At 42.2% G+C, this 13,977-nt stretch overlaps 1 protein-coding gene across 2 annotated transcripts in view; it reads right to left on the bottom strand.

The window, feature by feature from the left end:
- The window catches only part of paxip1 (PAX interacting (with transcription-activation domain) protein 1), a 92,298-nt gene that overhangs the window by 49,899 nt on the left and 28,422 nt on the right, over window positions 1-13,977 (bottom strand). Inside the window, exons 5-8 of one of the 2 annotated variants that reach the window (XM_034183213.1) lie at window positions 9,955-10,065; window positions 7,438-7,513; window positions 6,653-7,177; window positions 3,248-3,360 (exon numbers count right to left, since the gene is read on the bottom strand). In XM_034183213.1, coding sequence (XP_034039104.1) covers window positions 3,248-3,360; window positions 6,653-7,177; window positions 7,438-7,513; window positions 9,955-10,065 — 825 coding nt within the window. The remainder of the gene's footprint in view (window positions 1-3,247; window positions 3,361-6,652; window positions 7,178-7,437; window positions 7,514-9,954; window positions 10,066-13,977) is intronic. The other variant, XM_034183214.1, reaches the window with a different exon arrangement.

Here is a 13,977-nt window from a genome sequence, read left to right as displayed (position 1 = left end):
TCAAGTTTTGAACATTAACACACACAGACGCCAAACTGCATTATGGGTAAACTGAGTCTGCGATCACTGATTGCTTGATTCATTTAACCAACACAAAACTTAACGTGTGTGTTAGTTTTGACAAATAAATGTGTATTTGTAAAATATGTCATTTTGGGCGTCATTCACATTTTGACCCATCTACTGGATGGCATATTATGAATTGTTTTGTGTGAAGCGCCTTGAGGCGACTCTGTTGTGATTTGGCACTATATAAAGTGAATAAATTGAATTGAAATTGAAGCTCGGTTCTTCCAATGTTTTTACCCCTCTAGATCCGTAGTTGATGACCATAACATGCAGACTGCTTTACCAGGGAGCTCAACCTTGCGAACAAATTCAGAGTCTCGCCTTTGTCCCGTCCACCTCTTGCTTAAACCATCCATCCATCCATCCATCCATCCATCCATCCATCCATCCATCCATTTTCTTCCCCTTTATCCGGAATTGGGTCGCGGGGGCAGCAGCTCAAGCAAAGCCGCCCAGACCTCCCGATCCACACACACCTCCCCCAGCTCCTCCGGGGGAACAACCCAAGGCATTCCCAAGCCAGCCGAGAGATGGAGTCCCTCCAGCGTGTCCTGGGTCTTCCCCAGGGCCTCCTCCCAATGGAACGCGCCCGGAACACCTCTCCAGCGAGGCGTCCAGGGGGCATCCGGAAAAGATGCCCGAGCCACCTCAACTGACTCCTTTCGACGTGGAGGAGCAGCGGCTCGACTCCGAGCTCCTCCCGAGTGACCGAGCTCCTCACCCTATCTCTAAGGGAGCACCCAGCCACCCTGCGGAGGAAACTCATCTCGATCACTTGTACTCGCGAATCTCATCCATTACCCAGGCCGAAGTCACCAAGATGGTTAGAAAGCTCCTCGGTGGCAAGGCTCCTGGGGTGTATGAAATCCGTCCTGAGTACCTTAAGTCTCTGGATGTTGTGGGACTGCTTAAACCATGTCCACATAATTTTTTTTACACCACTATCTATATCTTTAGTGTAGTCTTCCTTCTCTCTCTTGATAATTTTCACCATGTTAAACACGCAGCTCGACAGACTGAAACTTGGAGAAAATCCACGTCCAGGTACTTTCAGTCACTTTATTACAGAGATTCTCATTAGGTGAATGTTTGCTGTTGTAGAAAAAGTAACCAATGACATTGAATGTTTTAACTTGCAGTTTCTGCAGCACTATTATTGTTCCCATGCACATAAGGAAACGTTTAACTCGCACTACTCCCGCCCAAATATTTCTCAACGGATTTACACCGATCTCAGAAATGGCTCAGAAACCCAGAAAAAGTCGGAAATCTGCAGATCTATCGAAACATCTCATCCCAGGCACATGTGATTTCTTAGGTTTTTAATAAATTTGCACAATTTGTACATTGTCATTATGGGCTATTCTGTGCAGAAGTTTGAGGGGAAAAAAATTAATTTAATCCATTTTGGAATAAGGCTTGCTCTAAGGGGTTGGTAAAGTTAGACCTTACTTGTGTGAAGCACCTTGAGGCAACTTTGCTGTGATTTGGCATTATATAAATCCCCCGGACGAGCTGGGGGAGGTGTGTGTGGATTGGGAGGTCTGGGCGGCTTTGCCTGAGCTGCTGCCCCCGCGACCCGACTCCGGATAAAGGCGAAGAAAATGGATGGATGGATGGATAGATGAAATTGAAGGCTGTAGCATAAAATGTAGAAAAAGTGAAGCGCTGTGAATACATTCCAGATGCACTGTATTTGATAGATTTGATATACTTCATTAATTTAATAAAATATGTATTTTAAGTGTTGTTATTTTGGGAATTTTCAGCTAGACACACACCAAACTGTTTCCCCTAGAATTTTTTTTCACAAGCTAAAGTTAAATAATATACTCATTATTTATGAATTTCAACCATAGTCTTGCAAAACTTGATCATTAGTTTTTATCACTGATATTTTATTTGAAGTTTGACTCCAGACCCACTGCGAAGCATTTCAAAACAAATAGATGCTGGGCCAGACGTAGCCCGTGGGTCCCAAATTAGCAACCATGATTCAGGCACCGAACAGCCGCTGTTCGACAAAGCAGCCGTGCAGATCATTCAGCTTTCAAAATGTCACTTTGCCTAGAAAAATGCATATATCTGGTGCAAAACAGGAGTTACTCAGGAGTTTTAACAGCACCCACAGCTTGCATGAACTGTGAGAGCAATTCAAGGAAATAAGTCTGCAGTACAACATATTTCATGAGAGGTGGAGAAAAATGTTTGACTTTTGTTATGTCCACACAGAAGCCAAAATCTGTCAAGCAGATGTCAGCCTTCTAATTGAAAGCTCTGTCTAGTAACTCTGATTCTCCCTACCACACATAGAGGGAGGAGAAAAAAAAGAATCGACCCAGAATGCATCGCTTTGTCAACATCCCTTTCGTTCAACACTTAGAGTGTTGAACATTTAGAACGCAATGCAACCAGACTGAAATGACTGACATCCAATTAATTAAAAAGTGCCAGTAATTAAAATAAATAAATAAATTCTGGCCTGGTGGCCTGCCAGGCCTATAAATCTGAAGGGAAAACTCTAGTAAAGTCCCAATCAGATTTCCAATTGAACTGGGTGAATTTTTTTGTCTTGACCGGTTGTGTGGCACGCAAAAAGCTAAACAAAACTACAAAAATGAGAGCAGTCATGACCAAAGAAAAAAATAAGAATCAATGAAAATAATGTGACATTTTGCCACATTTTAAACCTTTTCCAGGCAAAAATCATTTGTACACACACAGACTGCCTTCAGTTTTCAAAAATAAATAAATAAATAAACAAAAACTATTACTAGTTTCGCAAAAGCAAAACGAAACTTGGAAATCCAGGAATATCTGTAAAACTTTCATCGGGGATTTATTACTTATTATTAGAAACAAAAATGTATTTCACACATAATTTTTCTCAATGACATTAAAATGTTCATATTTGACCACTAATTTCAAGCTGCACAGCTAAAGTAAAGGGATTCTAATACTACTGGTAATGCTACCACAAACCACATCTTAATTCAAAACTCCTCCAAAATTTAATGTACTCAATTTTAAGCCACAACCAATATTTTCACCACATTTCATGACTAGTTCCATAGCTTTTGAAAGATTTTGCTAACAAACAATTCAACTATAAAAACACAAGTGAAAATATAACCTTCTTGCTTGAGTAAGTGCAGAAAGAACCATGTGGATTGCTCACATGTGCAACGTTGGCAGGTCGAGTGCTGGGCTGCATGTCAGAGTTGTTGGTGATGTTACGGAGTGTTCGAGCAGCTGGACTCCACCCAGGGATGCTCTCTGAAACAGATACACCTGCAAATCAGAAAAAGATGATATGACCAGCATACTGGCTATGAAACCAGGATGTCGACTGCCTATAAGACCAAACTATTAATAGTTAAGTGGAACTGCAGCAGAGCCCGCTTGGCGGGCAGCCAGGCCAAAAAAGACCCTACCAATATATTTTGTTAAAATATTTCTGGCCCCCAAAACACAAACACTTTTGTTCAAAGAGCATCTATGTGACCTCAAGTCTAGGATTTTAGAGTACAAATAGCAAAGGTCAAAACTAGATGTTTTCCATCATGCATGGAGTAATGCTATCATGGACTACAAGCATGCATTATTGGTTACAAAGCGGGCCTACTACTCTGACTTGATTAGCAAAAACAAGCACAATTCAAAGTTCTTGTTAGCTTTGCCAACACTGTTTTCACTCCTGTTTGTTTGTCTGTTTGTGAATCCATAATTTTTCATATATCATTATCAAATTTTTAAAGGATTCATATCCTGACACACACTGACATTCACTATCACCTAACAAAGTTTGATCCGGATCTGATCTGGATTGTGGATTTTGTGGACAATTGAATTTAATATTGAAAAGCCCATTTAGTGTACATTTTTTTCCATTATACCTCAATCACAAGTGCCTCAATCACTCTCATTTTTACCACTGTCACATACCACCTATTTGTCAGATATGGTGAAGCTACGGAATTTAATTTCATTGCTATACTGATGACACTCTGCTTTACATGCCAATAACTCTCCCACACTAGGACTTAAGAGGACTGCATGGCTTAAGTGAAAAACCAGATGCCTAACAACTTCTTACTTTTAAATTCTGACAAGACCGAGATGATGGTCAATGGTCACAGGCATCAGTTTAACTAACTAATGTTAACCTTGGACTCCGTCACAGTGATAAAGCGAAAAACCTTGGGGTGACTTCTGATGATCCCACACTGTCCTTTGATATATACATTCGAGGAAATCACTAACACTGCTTACTATCACCTCCCTAATATTGCGAAGATTCATCCTATAAGACTAATCCAAAGACACTGATTCATGCCTTTGTCTCTTCTAGACTGGATTACCATAACATCCTATTTTCTGGCTTAAAGCAGTCCAGCATTGGTTCAAAATGCTGCTGCTAGAGTTCTGAGCAGGAGAATAGTTTGAGCACATTACCTGGTCTTGGCCTCCTTTCACTGGCTTCCTGTCTATATTGAGGTCAGATTTTAAGGTTTTGTTACAAACATACAAAATCCTCATTGGACTAGTCCCTCACTATCTGGCTGATCTAATTAAACTTGAACACACAGTAATTCTGCCTGAGAATGCAGAGGTTAAAAAGAAGTCAGCAGGCCACAGAGCTTTCTCTGACCGTGCACCTGATCTGTGGAACATCCTGCCTGATGAGATGTAGAAACATTCAAATCCAGATTAAAGACTCATCTTTGTCTCTTTTGTATGACTAAGATACAAGTGTTGTACTGAAGCAATTTTTCCCTCATCTTAATTTTGTTACTAATAATGGTGCAAGACTCAATGTCATATCTAAATTCTGGGACTGTTAATAAAGCAAATGACTAGCTGTCAGCAACCATATTAGTATCCTGTCTGTGATTCTGTTACTTTACTGCTGAGAATTAGTGTTATGTGCGCCGTTAGCTCCGGCTGACAGATTCTGTGCTCTCTTTCTCTGTTTGAGGTGACATTGTCGAATTCGTTGCCAATGGCTGCGGTGGAGCAGAGCACGCTTCTAGCAGTCCCCTGTCTGAACGTGTGGGTTTAGACTGAACTTGCACAAGGTGCATCTACAACACTTGTGACAAATTGTGGCGCATGCTGGCCCGTGGACAATCAAATCTTTTTCTGTTTTTGCTTGCATGTTTGACAATCCTTTGTTGCACTTTGTTTATTTGGTCTTTGTTATTGTATGTTTGGTCAAAGCACCTGGTCGCCTTTCTGAATCTGTTCCAAAATGTCTGAGAGTTTTATTCAACAATTTATTCAAAATATAAGAATTAAATCGTCATTTTTCCAGCCAGCTTTCTTGAGACTTGTCAGGGGTTGAACAAAGGAACATTTCCAAGTCACTGAATATGTCTTCTTGTACTTCATTTAGTACATCAGTCATTAAGAAATACAAACAGTATGGTACCGTATGGTAAATCTGTGTCAAGTAGACACATGCTGGAAGGAGACTCGTCCCCCTCACTCCAGGAAGGTGAGCTCTTTTTGACATCTTCGATATTTTTTTGTCTTGAGTTTTAACTAGATGCTGCTGTATAACATCATGGCAGAGGAGCAGCACTGATCCCAAAAACACTGCTGGAGCGCATGTCTCTGCTGGCCTCGATTCAGGCCGTGCACAGTGTGTCTAATAAAGACTCGCTGCTGTCCATCTTTGGCTGACACTCCTTGAAGTACACATTGATCAGTGCTCAGTTTCATGTCAGGGGAAATCCCTGTTGTGGCAGGGACAATAGGATTAGTGTGTGTGTGTGTGGTAAGTTAGGAGGCATGGCATTACAATGGAGGAACCACATTTTGATGTATAGTCAACTGTCCAGCCTGACATATGTCAGCACTCTCCTTTCATTTTGTCCATATTTTCTCAGTTTTCTTGAAGCTTACAGATTCCAAAGAAATGTAGCAGTACCACCTGAAACCATGAGGTCAGTGTAGCCAAAGTTTAAGTGAGACACAACCACAGGCAAAGGCCTCAATGAAGACCATTAACAGTAGCAGAGTGGTCTGAGTTTTATATAATCTTGTTGTAAAGCCTTTCACAGCTGCACAGACCACTTCGGTCTGCATCTGTCTGAACTTTTGTCTGCACATTTGTCTCACGTTTGTGTCAGAAACTTTCAAAAGCGTCTGCAGCATCCTCTGGTGGATGTTTTGTTAAATGGCAAAATGTCTGTCCACGTGAATGTGGACAGACAGAGGGTGAAAGTCTCCATCAGAGAAAAAGGTCATTCTGTTTTGTTTTGAGTGTCGTATGCTTGTCTCCAGAGGATGGTCGCGGGAGCTCTTCTTGATGACTGATCCAGAATCTTCATAAGCAACGATGTTTTTGTAATGGTTACAATGGATGTCTGTTATGTGTAACCTAGGTTTGTGTGTGTGTGAGAGAGAGGTTTACTGTGATGCTAGGTGTGTTTGATTTAATTTATAGAAAAAAACATGAATCAAGAAAATTACACCTTTTTGTGGAGCACAAACTGTCTGCAACGGAATTTACACATGATGGTGTTTTTTGTTGTTGTTGTTAATTTAATGAAAGCAGACAAATTCCAAACATACTGACCTTGTGTGGTGTGACTGAATGCAGCAGCTGAGCATCCCTCTGCTGGTACGGCTCCTCCACCCCCGGGTACTGGTGGAACAGTGGCACACAGGTTGATTAACCCACTGCCTGTCGATGGAACCGGATCTTTACTACCAGTTGGCAAAGTGCGTCGCCGAGCTGAGCCGGTTGGAATAAGAGTTGGTGTGACGACTTCAGCCGGAGTCCAGTTGAGATTGGTCCCTTCTTTTCCTATGGAGGAGTCATCGTCAGAGTCATCAAACATGCGCTCACTTCTGGATTCAGGTTTACAGGGTGAGGTGGGAGAAAGAGAGTTGAGCTTTTTGGGTCCTGGGCGTCTGCGGGGACTGGAGGGAGACTCATCACCAGATGAGCCCCCACTGGACGCTCGAGAGCAACGAGGGCTGTAGCTTCCATCTGTGTGCGAGTGCTGGTCATATGACTCCTCTTCACTCTCCTCCTCTTCTTCAGCTTCTATGTAGGTGAGCCGAGGATGATAGAGGGACTCATCCTTCCTGATCTTGCCTAGTAAAGGGAAGAAAGAGTTGTCATGTTTAAAAAGAAATGAGAAACTCTGACAATGGCTCCTCCAGTTGTTGACACTAAATCTGGAATGGGCCTGTTCACGGGACGTGATTTCCATGTCCCATTCCACAATCAACCTGTCTGACTTTTAATGAGTAAGTTAGTCATCATCATCCATGGACACACCTACGGAAAATGTTCACTAGTCCATATTTTTAGATCTCATTTATTGCTGCTTTTTCAGTAAATCAAGACGTTACCTTTGACAGAATCTGTTATCCAGTCTGGAGTGACTATCTTGATGCCAGGATGTTTCAGAGCACACTCAAATTTGGCCTGTAGTGAGACAAGAAAATGGGATCAATCAGTTCAGGATGCAGTGTACGTATGTAAAACTAAAGACAAACGAGTACCATGTACACCAGCGGTTCTCAAACCCTTGCCCTCAGGGACCACAGAACCTACACATTTTCCATCTTTCCCTGCTGTGCCACAAAATGATTAGCTCATTCACGTGTTTGTTAGCATTTACAGTAGGTTAGGTGCTACTTGATGACATGTATAATTTTGTTCTCTCTACAGCACCACAGTGGAGTTAAAATGAAATAATCATGATTTTTATATTACACACTTTCAGTTTTAGCTAGTTTTATCCTAGGGCTTTTTGGCCTTTTTTCGCCAACTGCTTGTCGCTCTCATTTGTAGCTAATCGGCTGTAGGGTGAGACAGAGAGAGTGAGAAAGACAGACTTGCTGAAGATCCACCAGTCTGTCGTAATGTGGTGACTGATGACTCCTGATTGAGTACTGTTGGGGTTTGCCCCTGGTTCCTGTCTGGTCTGTCTTGGTTCCTGCTGTCTGTTTTTCCAGGTGAAGCTGAGGTGACGCTGACTTGGCAGTTTTCTGTTTGGACTGTGCGTCGGCGGTTGGTGATGTCATGGCTCCACCCCTCCTGTCAAGACAGCACGTGGGCTCTGTTCGGTGCGGCGTCTCACATCTGATTGTTCTTCCTTCAGAGCAGCACGTTCACAGCTGGTTGTCATCCCACCTCATTACCACCAGTATATAACCTCGGATCGTCCACTGATTCGGGGCCAGAATCTCTGTGTTCCTCTGAGGACCTCCAGGTTGATACCGGGTTTCCACTGGGTTCCAGCTGTGTTCCAACAACACACCCAGCTGGTAACCTGGTCTTTGTTTTGTCTGCTCAGTTATCTTGGTCTGGCATCTCTTGCCGTTTGTGGCGCTAATGTATCCTGTTGTGTTTTTCCCGATGTGAGCCTCCACGCTCATGAACGTAACTCCTTGTGTTTTTCCATTGTGAGCCTCACGCTCATGAATGTTACCTGCCATGGTTTTCCCGCTGTGAGCTCCCACGCTCAGTACGTTACCTGCATTGATTTTCCCACTGTGAGCTTCCACGTTCAGTACGTTACCTGCTGTGATTTTCCCGCTGAGAGCTCCCAAGCTCAGTACGTTACCTGCCATGATTTTCCGGCTGTGAGCTTTCATGCTCAAGAACATAATTTCTCGTGTTTTTCTCACTGTAGCCTCCAGGCTCAGAATGCAACTTGTCGCATTTTTCTTCCGTATTTTCCTGTTACAAGCATTCAGACTCAATCAGACGTATTTTATTTCCTCTGCGAGCTTTCAGGCTCTGAACGTATCCGGCCATGTATTCCTTTGCAAGCTTTTAGGTTCAAAATACTAAGCTCTTAAACACAACTTCAGTTATTTAAAGTTGATCATTTGCTTGCTTCTGAGCCTTGGCACCTGACGCTGTCACTGGACTTTGTCTGCCACATGTGCAAGCCTTTGGGTAATGTCATGTAGAACTGAGACTTTGATCCTGAACTTTGATCTGAATTGAACTCCTAAATGAACTGAGACTTTGAACCTTTGATCTGAAATCCAGAATGAACTGAACTTTGAACCTGAACTGAAAGAATATCCTGAACTGAAAACTCAGAATGAACTTATTTGAGTTTAGCTTTTGACTTTTTATATCTAGATGTGTGCCCAAGTGCACCATCACATTCTCATCTCCCCTCTTGTTCTCCCCAGCAGTTAATCCTGTCCAAAGCAGGTTTGCATCAACTGGTTCCAGTCCCTGTCCTATCTAACCTGTCTGTCCCGTAGGTCAGGTCCCCATGGTAGATCCTGGCATAGTGTTCCCACACAGTTCCTTTTGTTCAATACGCTCTTGTTAATTTCGCCCTGCCTGCATTACTGCTCCCTGCATTTGGGTCTAACATCCAAACCCGGTCCTAACCAAAAACACACTACGGTGCAAAAGGTTTTAGGCATCCTAGAGTTATAATAATAAAAGTAGTATTTGATGCCCCTCCCCCATCCCATTTTTTATTGGCATGTCAACACAAAATCAGTTCCAACAAAAGTGAATATGTGAGCTATATTTTTTAATTCAATAATAATAATTTCTTTGTAAGTGCACTGGCTAGTAGAATACCACACAAACACAGTTGCAAATGATCATGCAATATTAAAATAATTGTAATTACTAAATTTACTTTAAGTTGCTTAAAATAGTTTTGAGGTCCTGCAACTTATACTCTGGTGCAACCTATATGCCAAAGAAAGAAAATCACATGTAAATAGAGCCCAACTGCCATATTAATTATCATCAAAGTTGAAATTCATCACATATTTTATTTATTTATGAACATTTAACAGGTATTCACACTTTTAATGTTTTTGGTGATGCATTAAATGTGCCTAAAACCTTTGCACAGTACTGTATGTATAACAGTCACTTACCCCCTTTGGCTCCTTCACCACCAAGTGCGTGACTTTCTTATTTAGGTTAAGCTGACAGTCCCCTCCGTAGAAGGTGATGTAAGCCCACAAGGTGTTGAGATCATCTGGAAGCTGGGGGTGCACAAACACACAGACATACGCTGCATTATGACAAAGGTGGTTCATGAGTCGTGCTTACAAATGTTGAGGGATGTTTGGAACAGATCAAACGACAAAAGTGTAGGAATCTGATGTTCGACTTCCACCTGAAATAACCAGTAATTACGCCTGTCATGTCAACAAATTTTGCTGGATGATATATTATCTCAGAAATATCATGATAAATAATATGATATTATCAACATTGTTTTAAGATCATTTTATGCTACTGATATAATGATAATATAATGCAAGTACATCCATTCAAAGAGCAATGAACTGTTAATTCTTAAGAATATACAACATTGAAATTGAAAAGCAAAAAATAAATAAAATAGATAAATCGGCGATTCATATTTCAGAAGGTATGTATGGGCTAGTGGCCCCTCAGTTCATGAAGTAATGGGCCATTTTCTCCATATGAAAGGTCCTTCAATGGGCCTTTACATAGTAAAATAAACAATTCAAGATGTGTCACAACTTAAATTTAAGTTCAAGTTAAATATGAAGTCATTTTCATTATTTTATGTTATATTTGGCCAATATACAAATATACAAATCGGCAGTGATCAAACCATTACTGAAGAAATCTAATCTTGACCCTAGTGTATTGAAAAACTATACGCAGATATCAAATCCATCATTTTGTTCTAAAATTTTGGAAAAAGTGGTTTCACAGCAGCTCCTGGACAACCTTACTGTGAATAATCTTTCTGAGCCATTGCAGTCTGCATTTAGAACGTAACCACAGAGAAAGCTCTCACTAAAGCCGTAAAGGATTCAGACACCACTACAGTTCTGGTGCTGTCAGATCTTAGTGCTGCGTTTGATACCGTGAATCATCATATTCTACTCAATAGGCTGGAGAATCATTTTGGGATTACTGATGCCTTGCATGGTTGACATCATACCTAAAAAGTCATTCTCACTGTGTCTTGTACAACAACACTACCGCTAATCTTAGAGACATGAAATATGGGGTTCCACAGGGGTCCGTCTTAGGTCCCCTGCTTTTCTTCCTTTATATAGCACCCCTTGGGCACATACTGCGGCGTTTTGTAATTACCTTTTATTGCTATACTGATGATACTCCGTTATACATGCCGATAACTGCTGGTGATCTCATCCACATAAAATCCTTAGAGGTTTGCCTTGCATCAGTGAAAACCTGGATGTCTAGCAATTTCTTACTTCTAAACTCGGACAAGACTGAAATGATGGTTCTTGGTTGAGCGAGCCATCAGCATCAATCTGACCAGTTAACACTTAACCTAGGCTTGCATAACATACATCAAACTGACAAAGTGAGGAACCTTGGGGTGATTTTTGATCCTACATTGTCCTTTGACCTGCACATTAAAGATATTGTGAGGACTGCTTTCTTCTACCTGTGAAATATAGCAAAGATTTGTCCCATCCTGTCTATGGCTGATGCAGAGACCCTGATTCAAACATTTATTTCTTCTAGACTGGATTACTGCAATGTTCTATTATCTGGTTTACCACAGTTCAGCGTTAGGGACTCCAACTGGTTCAAAACGCTGCTACCAGACTCTTGACAGGAAGCACAAAGTTCAACCACATTATAGCGATTTTGACATTTCTTCACTGGCTTCCTGTCTCTATGAGATCAGATTTTAAGGTTCTGCTATTAACCTATTAAATTATTCATAGACTAGCACCTCCTTACTTACTTACTTCTTACGAACCGGGCTCTGCGTTCTCAGGGTGCAGGGCTACTTTGTGCCTCTAGGGTGAATAAAAAGTCTGCGGGCCACAGAGCCTTCTCTTATCATGCACCTGCTTTGTCGAATGATGTCCCTACGGCAATAAAACAGTCAGATTCTGTAGAGACATTAAAGTCCAGACTTAAGACGCATTTATTCTCCCTTTCGTACGGCTTGCATTCTGCCATAGTATGTACGATGCTTCCTATCCTTGTAAATACATTCTATTAGTAAATGCAGCGGGTATCGGCCTCAACTTTACCTAAATTCTGGGTCTGTTAGTGAAGCTTAGGGCTAGCGGCCAGCGATCACCTTAGTATTTTCTCTGTTTTCCTGTTGCTTAATGCTGGCCGAATGATTCTGTTAATTTTCCCTCTGTCCGAGGTGTGGATGACGTCACAATGTCATGGGCTGGATTTTATGACTGCATAGTTTCTTAAACGGACGTGGAACAGACTCTGTCATGTGAACAGGCCCACTGAATGGCATGAGCACTGCTGGATGACCCGTGTCTGTGGTGCAAACACCTGCAAGGACTTCTCATTGTTGTGAAAGTGTAGGAACACGGACCCACAACAGGAGCGCAAATGAACGGACAATGGAATAAGCCAAAATATAACAATTTAATGTTGTGAATGTGCACAACAGAGCAACAGACAACACAACTGAGATCAACAGTCAAATTAGTCACAGTGATGTGTGGGCAGGCTCGAGGATAGAAGATGCCCGTCCAGAAAAGAGCCGGATCCCACATGCCTTCCACTTCCACCGGACCTGAAGCAACCCCGGAGCCACCAAGCGCTGGGTCCCCAGGTGGCCACTGCCTCCGGCTGTCAGATCGGGTACTGCTGGCAGGAAGAACAGACAGGTGATGGGGGGTGTGTGAACACCCAGCAAACAGTTCAGTACAACGGTGGAAAACACCTCCACCTCACAATCACAATGTTCCAGGATTACGTGCAGAACCTGTTGGAAGACTCAGTAGTCCTTAACCGAGGAGCGGAGTACGCCAACTCCCCAAACACCCGACTACTCCTTACTTACAAACAGGATTGTCTGCAAAAGCAATGTCACACACAGAAGCAAATACGTTACTACTGTTGTTGATACAGGCTGAGCGGTTTACCTGAATCGGTAGACGATTTCTCGGCAGTGAGGTGAAGATGCTGCCCGGCTCTTATGGAGATGTGATTGATGATGATGAGTGACAGCTGGTGTTGTTGATGGGCGACAGCTGCCACTCCCGGTTGCTCCTGCGCCCTCTCGTGCCTGAAGCCCGCACTTCAGGCAGGGCACCCTCTGGTGGTGGGCCAGCAGTACCTTCTCTTCAGCGGCCCACACAACTCTCATCAAATTAATCTTTTTTCTTTTGTAAAGTTGTGTTGTTTGATCTCCTGTTTTCTGCTTCTTCAGCTTTGTAAACTTTGTAAAAATCTTGCAACTGTTAGAATGGCCTAAGCAGTGGGTCAACCCTTTCAGTCTGGTCTGCTTGAGATTTCTTCCTCAATATCATCAGAGGGAGTTTTCCTGACCACTGTTGCCTATGTGCTTGCTCTAGGGGTTGGTAAGGTTAGACCTTACTTGTGTGAAGCACCTTGAGGCAGCTTTGATGTGATCCGGTGCTATATAAACTAAATAAATTGAATTTAGATATTTCATGTCATAAATAATAAATAAAGGCAGCACAGCGGTTTAGTGGTTAGCACTGTTGAACTACAGCAAGAAGGTCATGGGATCGATTCCCACCTGTGACCTTTCTGTGTGAAGTTTGCATGTTCTCCCTGTGTTTGTGTGGGTTCTCTTGGGTGCTCCGGCTTCCTCCCACATGCAAAGACATGCAGGTAAGGTTGACTGGAAACTTCAAATTGCCCGCAGGTGTGCGTGCAGGTGTGAATGCGTTTGTCTATTTGTGGCCCTGCGACAGATTGGCATCATGTCCAGGATGTACCCCACCTCATGCCCTATGACTGCTGGGATAAGCTCAGGCCCCCTGTGACCCTTAACTGGAGATGAGCGAGTGAGTGAAATAATAAATAATGTTAAATTATAACTATATAAAAAGAAATGATAAAAAAAATAATGTTGAGTAATGTCATAAATAATATCTAAAAGTTTAAAACACCATTAATATTGTATGGATATAGCATTTTTTTTTTTT

The sequence above is a fragment of the Thalassophryne amazonica genome, chromosome 12 (assembly GCF_902500255.1).
Source record: "Thalassophryne amazonica chromosome 12, fThaAma1.1, whole genome shotgun sequence".
In the NCBI taxonomy this organism is placed as follows: domain Eukaryota; kingdom Metazoa; phylum Chordata; class Actinopteri; order Batrachoidiformes; family Batrachoididae; genus Thalassophryne; species Thalassophryne amazonica.
This window is presented reverse-complemented; position numbering and strand designations above follow the sequence as displayed.